Genomic DNA, 13,040 nt, shown 5'->3' with positions numbered 1-13,040 from the left:
GTGTGGTGTGCTCACTTACATCCTAGTGCTGAGGAGGGTGAGGCTGGAACATGGCCAGTTTGAGGTCACCTTACGCCACAGAAAAAGACATGTTTTAAAGGAAAAAGAGTTTAAAGTTGATACTTGTATCTTAGGTGCATTTTGATGTGAATAAATTGGCATTGTAAGTGTACAAGGTTTGTTTCTAACTTGTTGAGACAGAAAGTGACTTAGAGTTAAAATCTTAACCATGTGTCTGTCATCTACTAGTTAAAAACACACTATAGGGTTTGAGATGTGGCCCAGCTATTAGAGCAATCACTCTTTATGCACAAAACCCTGTATTTGAGGCTCTTTACCATTTATGCCAGATGTGATGGTACATTTCTGTAATCCAGACTGTTAAAAGGTGGAGACAGAAGGATCAGGAGTTCAAAAGTCCAAAACCAGCCTGAGTTACATGAGACATTGTCTCAGAAAAGAAAGAATATATATTCTCATATATATGTGTACACACACACACACACACACAACTGAGAAAAAAACCTTAAAAACAAAAATTATTTGCTATATGATAGGTATTGTTTCCACCTCCTTTTTTCTTTTTGGTTAGGAAATAATGTAAATATAAATTCTCCAAAATATGCTCACTGGAGTTTTGTCATTTTTAAATGAAAGTTTTATCTCTGTAGAAAGAATTCATGCTTTCTAAGCAAGCTTTGGGAACTATGTGATGCAGCTTATGGAAATCTGGCCACTGCCTACACCACTGACTGCTGGGCTGTGTCTGCTGACGGTGACATACTGAAGAAGTGTGCGCTCATTCTCCTTGATGGTATGTGGTCTAGTGATTCTTAGCCCTAGAAGGGCCCTGAAGGCAGGCAACAGACTTGGGAACAGTCCCCTTTCCCACTGTTGGAGGTTTCATGTTGTCATTCAAACTATTTTTTCTCTTTTGCTGAGACAGCAGGGGGAAATGCCACTTCAAACAAAGGACCTAAAGCAGTAACTAATGTCCTTAACTGACATCTTGGAGAAACTTTCCATATTGCTTTTAGATGCTTCTTACCAATTTCTTTCGTTTTCAGAACAAGACATGGTTCTCCTCATTCCTGTTTGCCTGGCCGTATCATCTCAATATTAAACCAACAGCAGATTTTAACATCAGTGTAAGTAGAAAATAGTTTTAAGTTTCCAAGCTGCAGACCCTTTGTAGGGTATCTGCATTTGAATTCTCCATTTACTTCCATCTATGGGTTTGAATGCATCATCTCCCTTGTCAAGAATACCCCAAAACAAAATCTATATAGACCCTGCTTTCCATGGCAATGGTGGGGATTAGCTAATACAGATGATTTGCGTTTGGTATATATAGTGTTTGGTACAGTGCAATACATGTTTGTATTGCAGTGTATTTCATGGGACACATGAAGCTCTGCTCTTCTCATTTGGGTGATTATCTTTGCAGATAAACTGCTTGTACTGTTGATGTCTGAGACAAGCAAGGTAAAGATGAAGGGGAAAGATAGGATTTAGGATCCACCCAGTTCATCTCTCCTCACCAGAGTTTAAGATCTTAGTTTTTATTTATTTTAATTAAATAATCAATCAATTAATTAATTACTTTTACATCCCTAACACAGGTTCCCAACCCTGCTCTCCTCCCAGTCCTTCCCCCTTACCTCCTCTCCCTTCCACCCCCATCTACTTCTCTTCCTTTTCTCTTCAGAGTAGGGTAAGCCTACCATGGGTATCAACCAACCTGGCATATCAAGTTGTAGTACAACTAGCACATCATCTCCTACTGAGGCTACACAAGGCAGCCCAATAGGAGGAAAGGGTCCCAAAGGCAGACAGTAGATTCAGAGGCAGCTCCTGCTATCACTGTTAGGAGTCCAATATGAAGACCAAGCTACACAACTGTGACATATATGCTGGGAAGCCTGTCTGTCCCATGACTGCTCTCTGCTTGGCGGTTCAGTCTCTGTGAGCCCCTAGGAAGTCATGTTTGTTGATTCTGTAGTGTGTTTGACCCAGTTGGCTTCTGCAATCCTTGCCTCCCACCCCTTCCAGAGTTCTAAAGGCCGGGAGCCTCCTGGCCAGGAGAGAAGGTAGTGATGGAGTCACGAGTAGGACTCTGGTGATGGATGGCTTTAAAGTCTGAGGGTCTCAGGGCTTTCTAGCTCTCTAAGTGTACTGAAAGGCTGATGATAACTTCTAAAACATCCTAGAAACTGTCTTGCTCTTTCTGAAGGTGAAAGACTGCTGGCTTAGGTGATTAATACTTATAGCCTAACAGCAGAAGATTAAACAATGTGGTCTTTGTTCTCTCTCAGCAGGAACTGCTGGGCTTTAACTTTCATTCTGCTAGTCAGAAGTCACAGGGAGAAAAATGGGACACTTAAAGAAGTGGTTAATCAGTTTACTACCAAGTTGATAGTTTTGAAAGCTATCAAAGGGGAAAAGCAGAAAGATCCTTAGTGGGGAAAGGGAAAAATTCTTCTAAGAGGGTAAAGATAAAAGGTGAGAGAGTGAGAGAGAATGTGAAAAAGTGAAAGAGTTTCTCTCTTTTGTCTTCAGTACTTATACATCTTTCAGGATACATGATCACATGTTACAAAGTTTATTACAAGTTCACACAAAAATCAAATCATAAGTTGAAATAGAAGTTTACAACATAGAATGCTTACATGCGCATCCATTAGAAGTAATTATCTAGCTAAACATCTATCACTTGTCTTTCACAAGTTCATTGAAAGTTTAAAGCCATAACTAAGTTATTAGTTAAGTTATGTATAGATAAAGCCAGTCAATATTTTATCTTCTGTCCTAACACCAAATCCTAGTTCCCTTCTTATGACCTTTGGTTAATTGTTTCACAACTTCTTGGAATGTGCTCTGAGTAGGAGAAAGTCTGGTTACCATCTAAGAGCAATTAACTGGTAACACTTGGGAGACTGACAAAGTTCTCATTGCAGTTTTGACTATCAGAAAAGGACCTAATATAAAAGACCCACTATAAAAGAGCATAATAATCACAGATATAATTTTAGGAATTCTTATAGGAACATCATTGAAACTTAAGTCATCTATATGTCTATATAGCATCACTACTAGACAGTACATCTTTGTGGATCTGCAGAGATCTGCTCCAAAGGTATGTACTATTATTTACTGATTATTATATATGTTTAATAATAACAGGAGAAGCATATTAATAGCAGGAATCTTTCCTAAAATGAGTCCCTCACAGCCTTGCCTAATGAGGCCTTACCTGTTGCAGATAATATAATAATCCAAAGCAGGCCAATTCAAGATGATCATCTGCTAGTATATTTTTGTCCCAGTATGGCTCTTGACACTAGAGGATTCCCCAAGCTCCACCCAATGCTTGATTGTGAGTCTCTGCATCTGCTTCTATCAATTGCTGGGTGAAGACTCCCTGATGATGATTATGCTGAGCAAGTATAGCAGAATATCACTAGTAGTGTCAGGTGTGGCAATGTTTTTACTCTTTCCATTTTGTGAAATAATTTGAGGAGTATTGGCATTAGCTCTATTTTGAAAATATGGAAGAATTCTGCACTAAAACCATCTAACCCTGGGCTTTTATTAAATGAGAGGCTTTTAATGAGTGCTTCTATTCCCTTAGGTGTTATAGGTCTATTTTAATTGTTTAATCACGATAAGTGACATCTATCGAGAACAGATAGATGGTCCATTTCTTTCAGATTTTCCAATTTTATGGAGTACAGGTTTTTTCAGTAAGACCTAGTGATTCTTTACATTTCCTCAGTGTCTGTTGTTATGTCCTCTTTTCATTTCTAATTTTGTAACTTAGATATTCTTTCTCTGACTTTTAGTTAGGGTGAATAAGGACTTGGGGATGCTGAGCTGTCTCTAAGGAGAGTTAGAGGGCAGTGAGTGGTGTTTTACATGGGGTTCCTAGTACCTATATCTGGGAAAGCTTGTGAGTCAGAATATGTAGCCTAGGGAAGGGGTAAAATTTGGGCTGTTGCCACCAGTTCATCTTTTACTCTGTATGCAGATATTTCCACAACTTGACCATTTTTCCTTTATATGGAGGTTGAGGACAAAGCCTGGTACTTGCTAGTCTACCACTGAAATAAATTCCCATCCCAACTTGAATCATTTTGGAGTTTGTGTTTCAGCTGAGTTATCCATTTCATCTCTAAGCCACCATGAGCTGTAAGAAGCACAAATCACAGAAGATCCCATTGAATACAAGGAAAAACAAGCAATGACTATTTCTCTCATGTATGTCTATAAATGTTGCTAGTGGAATATACTAATAGCTGTCTTAGCCACCATGGGTTCTAGCTCTCATAGGATCTAGTGCTAAGAAACTGCCTCATTGTTGATTGGGACAATGACACACTCTAGATCTTTCTTACCCACTTTATTTAGTTTGATGAATGTCATCAAAGACAGGGAATTGTATTACAGTTTTCAGCCCTATCAAATTGATCTTTAATAGAAATAATACCTACTGCAATCATGTCTAAAACATTAATAAAACTGATTAAATATAGTATGTCATACCAACTTGTGAAGCAAATGAAATTAATACTGTTTAATTGCATCAAAATGTTGTATGATTGACCTCTTCAGTCATAATAGCCTATATTTGTTTAGTACTTTTCAGTTTACAAAACTGTAAATTTTATGTTTATTCTTAGCTTAAAATTTATTGGTAATTAAGGAAGATTTTTGGTTTCACTTTGTTTATGAAGAAAAAAGAGAGAATGGAGTTTCTTGAGCCTGTGATGAAGACCTGGGCAAGTTTGCAGAGATATTCAGAGCCCTCTACTCTCGGGCTCTGTCCTGACAAATGATTGTGTCCTCTGAGACTAACATGTTCCTTTATTACATCAAGACAACTGAGAAGTGTCAGGCATTTGAGGTGCAATGTCAGACCTTTTCCTTTGTTTTTTGTATCTAGGTTTTAGAAAGCAAGGCATGGAAGTAGCTAGACAATCCATGACAAGTGGAGTTGTGTTTATTTCTCTCCTCATCTGTAAAAGCAAGCTTGAGGAACTCATGTGATCTCTCTTTCACTTTCAGTGCGTCAGGGCAGAAACAGCTGCACAATGCTGCAATCCCAGCATTCCAAGGCAGAGAATAGAAGATTTTGAATTTGAGATTAGAGTGAACTATATAATGCCTCAAAAAAATGGAAGGAAAAATAAAAAATAACCTATATCTATCCAGGAATATTTAAATACATGGAGGTCTATTACAGTATTGCCATGTGGGCAAAAGGATATTTCTGACCAAATCTAGACTACAGAAGAGTCTGACCAAATATAAACTGCAGAGATGCATTTTGAGAGACTGTATGCCTTAATAGAGTAGATTTGTATTGCTTTGCATTCTTTTTTTTTCTGTTTAATTGAGAATGTTAGTGTCATTACAAAGATGACAGGCTTAATTTTTAACCGAACTCCAACAATTGCTACTCCCAATACCAGTGAGTGACTTTGCTGGCTTCTCATGATGAATATGACTTGGGGCTAATGGGTCTTTCAGGAAAACTAAGACTACTTCTACCTTAGTTCCTTTTTCTGTCATGGTGGTAAAATAATCAGACAAAAGCAAATTAAAATAGGAAGGATTTGTTTGGCTCACAGTTTGTTAGAACCCATCACAGGAAGGAAGTCATAGCAGCAAGACCTTGAGTTAGTTGTGTTGCATCTGCAGTCAAGAGTAGAGAACAGTGAACCCATGCCCATTATCAACTTAAACAGTCCAGGATCCAACATAGAGAATGTTGCCAACATGTTTCTAGGCTGGTTCTTACCAGGCTTGATGAAGAAGCACCCCACAGTTGCTCCCAGAGACCCACATCCTCAAGTAATTTGAGGTACTGTCAAGCGTTTTCATTGAGACTTTCCTATTTCTGAAATTTGACTTATGACCTCCCATTTTCCCCTTTTTTGGTTCTTAAAGTCTTACAAAAATAGGAGATGATGAAAATTTTCAAAAGATTTTACTTTAGTCAAATACAAAAAAAGACATGAGACGTTGTATTAAAATCTACTGTGTGTTGGTATCTATGTACATAGGATGTGACAAACATTTCATGTGCTTATATTAATTTATAGGGAATTTATATGATGAAGAAAATAGTGTGCATTTGTTTTATGATACATGCTGCCTGAATCACAGTACTAAAGAGACATGAAAATTGTGAGTCTGAAGAGAAACTGGGCTGCATAGTGAATTCCATGGAAGTATCAATTGGATAGCAAGATTCTGTTTCACAAATTATTAAGTAAAACACAGATTATTGAGTACCTGCTGCTATTGAGGAGGAACTGGGTTTGATTTCCAGTACTCACATGGTGAGTTCATAAACACTAGAAACTCTAATTCAAGGGTATCTGATGCCTTCTTTAGACCACTGCGGGCACCAGGCATGCCACTGGAATGCAAACACATGTAGGTAAAATATTCATATACAGAAAATGAATAAACCTTAAAAGAAAATTAATGCTAAATAAATAGCTTAGTAAAATTTTTTTTTGTAATATATCTTACACTTGGATAAGATTAAATGTATATGAAAGATAATAAAAATGACTTGGCATGCCATACAGGAAGCTGGCAGACCATTGGGTATCTGGATAATACTTGTGTCTGTACTCCAATTTTTTTTAAATTAGAAAAATGTATCATGTGTAACAAAAGGAGCTTTTCTCTCTGTTTTGATAATAAGTTGAATTTTGGATCCAAAGGTGAACCTTGATTTAATTCTACTTATTGTTCTTTTGAGATTGGTACTGAATTTCCCATATGAATTGTGTGTTAACACTAAAAACACAGGACTAGAGTTATCAGAGTTATAAGTATCTACCATTTATTTTCAGGTTCCCAAAGGCGAGCAGATGATCCCAGTATTTCCCAAGTAAAAGTGAACTCCAAAAACATGTCGGTGGATATAACCAAAACCAGGGACCAAAAACCACTTTCACCTAAAAATATTCAACAAGATCAGACTCCTCCCCCAAATAAGACAATTGACATCACCTTGGATGTGAACTCTAGGAAACACAAAAACATGAAACAGAAGCTCACACATAGGGAAACAAGTAGCTTATATACAGCACTCAACTCTCTCGAGGCTATCAAACAAGTGATAGAAAGTCAAAAGGGCAAAGAAATGCAGGTGTGTGGCATACAAGGAATCGAAGGGTACTTAAACCTTAGCATGCCCCTCTGCTGTATACCACAAGGCAGCCACGTGTCCATTAGATTTTGTCAATGTAAAGAAAAAACAGAAGAAACTAAACCATTATTAGAACCACAGGACCAAGCATCTACCAATTATGTGCGATTTTACATTCATGCAATTGGGAGTAAGAAGAAAAAGATTCTAAAGTGTGGGGAACTTCACAAACCAGGAAATAAACTCTGTGTCTATGGCTCCAAAGGAGAGACCATCAGGGACATTCTGAGGAAGGATGGCAGGTTTTGTTCTTTCATAGAGTGTGACGATTGGAAACTCATTAGTGACCTGGACACCGTCATAGAAAACACTCAGCCAATTGATGAGTTAGAGGACAAGCTTTGTCAGATTGAGACTGAGCTACCAAAGAATCGTAGGGTAGTGCCTGTCACTCAGAATTCTGGGTTAGAGAATGGAAACTTCCATAAGCTAGAAGACTACATTGTGGATGAGTACCCTACATTGCAAGAAGAAGGAGAAAAACTTAGAGCATACATCAAGGAAATGAGTGCGAAAATAAAGAATGCTTCCTTATTCAAAGTACATAAAGAAGACTTTGGGAAAAAGACAAAAAATTCTACTCCTGTTAAAGTGGTCAAGCATCTTTCTAGGGTAAGTGACTCAGTTGGGTTCCTGTGGTGGAACAACAATGGAAATGAGGGCTGTGCCACCTGCTTTGTTTTTAAAGGACTGTACATTTTGACTTGTCGGCATGTGATAACTAGCATTGTGGGTAAAGGCATAGATGAGAGTGAGTGGGCAAGCATAATTAGTCAGTGTGTAAAGGTGACTTTTGATTACGAAGAGTTCGCATTAATGGAAGACAAGATTTTTGTTGTTAAACCTTGGTTTGAGATATCTGATAAAAATCTTGACTATGCTGTCCTGGAATTGAAGGAAAATGGAAAAGAAGTACCTGCTGGACTGTATAATGGAATAGGACCTGCACCACATAGTGGGCTGATTTATATCATTGGCCATCCTGAGGGAGAAAAGAAGTCTACTGATGGCTGTGCAGTGGTCCCTCAATATAATAGAACAGGAAGATGTCAGGAAAATTTTCAGTCAAGAGAAGAAGCAGGCTACTGTTTCCCTACATCTTTTATCCATATGTTCACACAAAGAAGTTTCCAGGAAGTGATTCACAACCCTGATGTGATTACTTATGACACCACTTTTTTTGGTGGGTCTTCTGGATCCCCAGTATTTGATTCTAATGGTTCATTGGTGGCCATGCATGCTGCTGGCTTCATTTGTACATATGAGGGTAGAGTTTGTAATATCATTTCTAATATCATTGAGTTTGGTTCTACTATGGAATCCATTGTTGCTAATATTAAGCAAAATGAACAGTGGTATAATAAAATTTTTGCAAATGATCAGGATGTAGAAATGCTGAGCACAGATTCCTGAGGACAGGAAAGAGTTTAGTCTATTTTACAACTTTAAGGGATTTGCCTGTAGAGTTTTTCTACAAACAATAATGTTTTATGAACTTTCAAAATGATTGATTTCATGCACAAATGGTAGTTCTAGATTACATCCTAGGTACCAGGCATTTTCACATTTATTAAAACCAACTATCAAAAAACGAAACCATCAATTGAACTATTATGTAAGGTAACATGAAAAAGAAAATTAAGTGCTCATGTGGTCTGGGGAATCCTAGTGCCAGGAGATGCTAAGATATGAAGAAGTTCAGAGCATAGAAACTGGAATTGTCTGCCAAAACAGTCATGGGAAAGAAAAAAGCCTACCATGATTCTGGAAACCTGAGCCAATTTCAAACACACTCATTTGGGTCTACCCATATCTTCCTTATCTGCTGACCAGAGCTCATCCAGGACACTGAATCACAGAGTTTTCAGCCCTAAGATGCCCCTGAACATAGTTGCCTTTCTTCCACTTTGGCTTGGATCTGAAATGAACCCTCAAGGAATGGTTTTGGACATCATTGAGCAGGCAAGGAGCTGGTCTCTGCCATAGAATGTGTGCACCTGAGAATTCCTGGAGAGCAAACAATGGAATAGTGGTTTCAACTTTGTAGGATTCACAATGGAGAGGGCTAGGAGGATACTGGACACAGCCTAGGGCAATCCTCTACAGTGTGACACTCACGTCCTGGTCCCTTGGAGAGAAAGGCAGCTGTGTTCAAGAAGTAATCTCATCAAAATCAGGGGCTGGAGAGATAGCTCAGCAGTTAAGAGTACTGACTGCTCTTCCAACAGTCCTGAGTTTAAATCCCAGCAACCACAAGGTGGCTCCCAACCATCCATAATGAGATCTGAAGTCCTCTTCTGTTGTCTGAATACAAGTACAGTGTACTCAACATATCATAAATAAAAAATAAATCTTAAAAAAAAAGCCGAGCAGTGGTGGCGCACGCCTTTAATCCCAGCACTTGGGAGTCAGAGGAAGGTGAATTTCTGAGTTTGAGGTCAGCTTGGTCTACAGAGTGAGTTCCAGGACAGCCAGCACTACACAGAGAAATCCTGTCTCAAAAAAAAAAAAAATCTCATAAAAATCAGAGTCAATGAGAACTTACATACAGAAAACAAGAGGACTTAGATTCTTTGAGGGAAAGTGGAAGGAGTAGATGAGATGCTGAGGGAAGGTCTGATGCTAAGAGATCTGGCAATTGCTTCAGTTCTTCCCTTATCAGAACTGAAATATGTCTTGTTCTAGAGCTAACATGATCCTAATCCACAACTCCCATTATTTTGCAGACATCTCCTAGTGCTATTGTGAGATATTTTGTGTCCCCTGCCCAATGTATTGTTCACAAATCATATACAGGTGAATCATCATTAAAAACAGTGTAATATCTGTAGTGAGTTTTGAAATATAAGATGAAAAATTTATTTGTATGGCATTCCCATTGTTTTTGGTTCAAATATTCATTCTCTATTATAAAGTAATAAATGGTTTCACTGTTGTTATCTTTAATTATATATTTTTTGTTTGCTTATAATTTTTAAGTAACACTTACCAGCTAAAAGATTCTCATTAAATTTAGGTTCTGTTGGGAGTGGAGGAAGGGCGAGTCCCTGTGATATCATAACTGACAGTGAAGTGGACTGCAAAGAGATTAGAATGAAAATTGGGACAGTTGGATTGCGGCAGTCAGATGGGGATCAAATTTAGAGCAAATGACTTAATTTTCTTACATATTTAAGCACAGTAGAACTCTGGGAAAGTAGTTTCCATGTGGCAATTCCCATAGCAAAGCCTTTGAAATGGGTACATTGAAATCATCTTGCAAAATGCCCCACTATAGAAAAGTATCAAAGCTAAACAAAGAATTCTCACCTGAGGAATATTGAATGACTGAAAAGCACATACAGAAATGTTCGACATCCTTAGTTATCAGGGAAATGCAAATCAAAACAACCCGGAGATTTTACCTCACACCAGTCAGAATGGCTAAGATTAAAAACTCAGGAGACAGCAGGTGTTGGTGAGGATGTGGAGAAAGAGGAACATTCCTCCACTGCTGGTGGGATTGCAAGCTGTTACAACCACTCTGAAAATCAGTCTGGTGATTCCTCAGAAAACTGGGCATGACACTACAGGAGGACCCCACTATACCACTCTCGGCATATACTCAGAGGATTCCCCAGCATGTAATAAGGACACATGCTCCATTATGTTCATAGCAGCCCTATTTATAATAGCCAGAAGCTGGAAAGAACCCAGATTTCCCTCAACAGAGGAATGGATACAGAAAATTGGTATATTTACACTATGGAATACTACTCAGCTATTTAAAACAATGACTTCATGAAATTCTTAGGCAAATGGTTGGAACTGGAAAATATCATCCTAAGTGAGGTAGCCCTATCACAAAAGAATACACATAGAATGCAGTCACTGATAAGTGGATATTAATTAGTCCAGAAGTTCTGAATACTCAAGACACAATTAGCATCTCAAATGATTCCCAAGAAGAAGGAAGGAGAGGGCCCTGGTCCTGGAAACGGTTGATCCAGCATTGTAGGTGAGTACCAGGACAGAGAATTGGGAGGGGGTGATTGGGGAATGGGTGGAGGGAAGAGTGTTAATGGGACTTATGGGGAGGGTGGAACAGGGAAAGGGGAAGGCATTTGGAATGTAAACAAAGAATATAGAAAATAAAAATTAAAAAAAAGAAAAGTACATTCTGCTTAACTTGATCCAATAATCTGGACTTCCTTTAAGACAGAGGTATGGGCTGTTTGTGCACTGGTCCCACCAGGAGAGACCTGGGATCCCAGGAGTGATGTCACTTCTGGGCTCAGAGATGAGATTTCCACTTTCTCTCCAATAACTGTCCAGAACAGACCAGCTAGGAGCAGACAGGGCTCAGTTAAGGAGGAGCAGCTGAGACAGGATCCTCTGGTCTCCATCTGCACTCTGGAGTTGGGGCTGCTCCACAGCCCTCTGTGCACAGGTCCTGCCAGGAGAGACCTGGTCTCCCAGGAGTGCTGACACAAGTTTACAGGACCATATGAGGGACAAAGTCCAGCCAGAGACAGCAAGACCAGCTAACACCAGAAATAACCAGATGGGGAAAGGCAAGCACAAGAACCCTACCAACAGAAACTGAGGCTGCTTGGCATCGTCAGAACCCAGTTCTCCCACGACAGCAAGTCCTGGATACTCCCAATAAACTGGAAAAGCAAGATTTGGATTTAAAATCGCATCTCATGATGCTGATAGAGGGCTTCAAGAAGGATATAAATAATTCCCTTAAAGAAATACAGGACAACACGGGCAAACAGCTAGAAGCCCTTAATGAGAAAACACAAAAATCTCTTTTTTTCTTAGATATATTCTTTATTTACATTTCAAATGATTTCCTCTTTCTTGGTTCCTCCATCCCAGAAAGTACCATAAGCCCTCTTCCCTCCCCCTTTTCCCCAATCAACTCCCTCCCTTTCCTTGTCCTGGTACTCCACTACACTGCTGCACTGAGCCTTTCCAGGACCAGGGGCCTCTCCTTTCTTCTCCTTGGACATCTTTTGATATGGAATTGTTTCTTGAGTATTCCGAGCTTCTGGGCTAATATCCACTTATAAGAGAGTACATACCATGTGTGTTCTTTTGTGATTGGGTCACCTCACTTAGGATATTTTCCAGTTCCACTCATTTCTCTTCAACACCTGCTTTCACCTGACTTTTTAACCTTAGCCATTCTGACTGGTGTGAGCTGAAATCTCAGGGTTGTTTTGATTTGCATTTCCCTAATGATTAATGATGTTGAACATTTCTCTTTTTTGTATTTTTTAAATTTATTTTCTATATTATTTGTTTACATTCTAAAAGTTTTCCCCTTTCTCAGTCCCCCCTCCATATGTCCCATAAGTCCTCTTCTCTCCATCCATTCTCCATCTTTCCCCCTCCCTTTTCTCTGTCCTTGTACTCTCCTACAATGCTGGATCAAGCCTTTCCAGGATTAGGGCCCTCTTCTTCCTTCTTCATGGGAATCATTTGATATGCTAATTGTATCTTCAGTGTTCAGAGCTTCAGGGCTAATTAATATCCACTTATCAATGGTTGCATTCCATGTGTATTCTTTTGTGATTGTGTTACCTCGCTTAGGATGATATTTTCCAGTTCCATCAATTTGCCTAAAAAAAATACATGAATTCATTGTTTTTAATTGCTGAATAGTACTCCATTGTATATATATATACCACATTTTCTGTATCAATTTCTCCATTGAGGGATATCTGGGTTCTTTCCAGCTTCTGGCTATTATAAATAAGGCTGCTATGAACATAGTGGAGTATGTGTCCTAATTGCATGCTGGGGAATCCTCTGGGTATATGCC

At 38.9% G+C, this 13,040-nt stretch overlaps 3 protein-coding genes across 11 annotated transcripts in view; all 3 read left to right on the top strand.

Moving 5' to 3' along the window:
- Nucleotides 1-726: 726 nt before the first annotated feature.
- Nucleotides 727-13,040, top strand: part of LOC127689399 (serine protease FAM111A-like) — a 90,767-nt gene continuing 78,453 nt past the window's right edge. For 2 of the 3 annotated variants that reach the window (XM_052189059.1, XM_052189089.1), the window contains exon 1: nucleotides 727-814. The gene's annotated coding sequence lies outside the window, so the exon portion shown is untranslated. Of the gene's footprint in view, nucleotides 815-1,067; nucleotides 1,149-13,040 lie in introns of those variants that run through there. The other variant, XM_052189043.1, reaches the window with a different exon arrangement.
- Nucleotides 1,068-10,179, top strand: LOC127689425 (serine protease FAM111A-like). 3 transcript variants are annotated; one of them, XM_052189113.1, is made up of 3 exons: nucleotides 1,077-1,148; nucleotides 6,105-6,344; nucleotides 6,870-10,179. In XM_052189113.1, exon 3 carries the CDS (start codon nucleotides 6,929-6,931, stop codon nucleotides 8,639-8,641), a length of 1,713 nt encoding a protein of 570 aa, XP_052045073.1. In that variant the 5' UTR covers nucleotides 1,077-1,148; nucleotides 6,105-6,344; nucleotides 6,870-6,928; the 3' UTR covers nucleotides 8,642-10,179. The 3 variants fall into 3 exon arrangements, with proteins under 3 accessions (XP_052045068.1, XP_052045073.1, XP_052045084.1); XM_052189108.1 differs by lacking the exon at nucleotides 6,105-6,344 and having other exon boundaries at nucleotides 1,068-1,148; XM_052189124.1 differs by lacking the exons at nucleotides 1,077-1,148; nucleotides 6,105-6,344 and adding an exon at nucleotides 3,085-3,136.
- Nucleotides 1,068-13,040, top strand: part of LOC127689359 (serine protease FAM111A-like) — a 37,927-nt gene continuing 25,954 nt past the window's right edge. For 2 of the 5 annotated variants that reach the window (XM_052189006.1, XM_052188974.1), the window contains exon 1: nucleotides 3,085-3,136. The gene's annotated coding sequence lies outside the window, so the exon portion shown is untranslated. Of the gene's footprint in view, nucleotides 1,149-3,084; nucleotides 3,137-4,166; nucleotides 4,258-13,040 lie in introns of those variants that run through there. The other 3 variants (XM_052188958.1, XM_052188984.1, XM_052189039.1) reach the window with 3 other exon arrangements.

The sequence above is a fragment of the Apodemus sylvaticus genome, chromosome 1 (genome assembly GCF_947179515.1).
Source record: "Apodemus sylvaticus chromosome 1, mApoSyl1.1, whole genome shotgun sequence".
Lineage (NCBI taxonomy): Eukaryota > Metazoa > Chordata > Mammalia > Rodentia > Muridae > Apodemus > Apodemus sylvaticus.
This window is presented reverse-complemented; position numbering and strand designations above follow the sequence as displayed.

Excerpts from the sequence above, each read along its gene's own strand:
- LOC127689425 (XM_052189108.1), top strand. The coding sequence starts at position 6,929 with ATGTCGGTGGATATAACCAAAACCAGGGACCAAAAACCACTTTCACCT.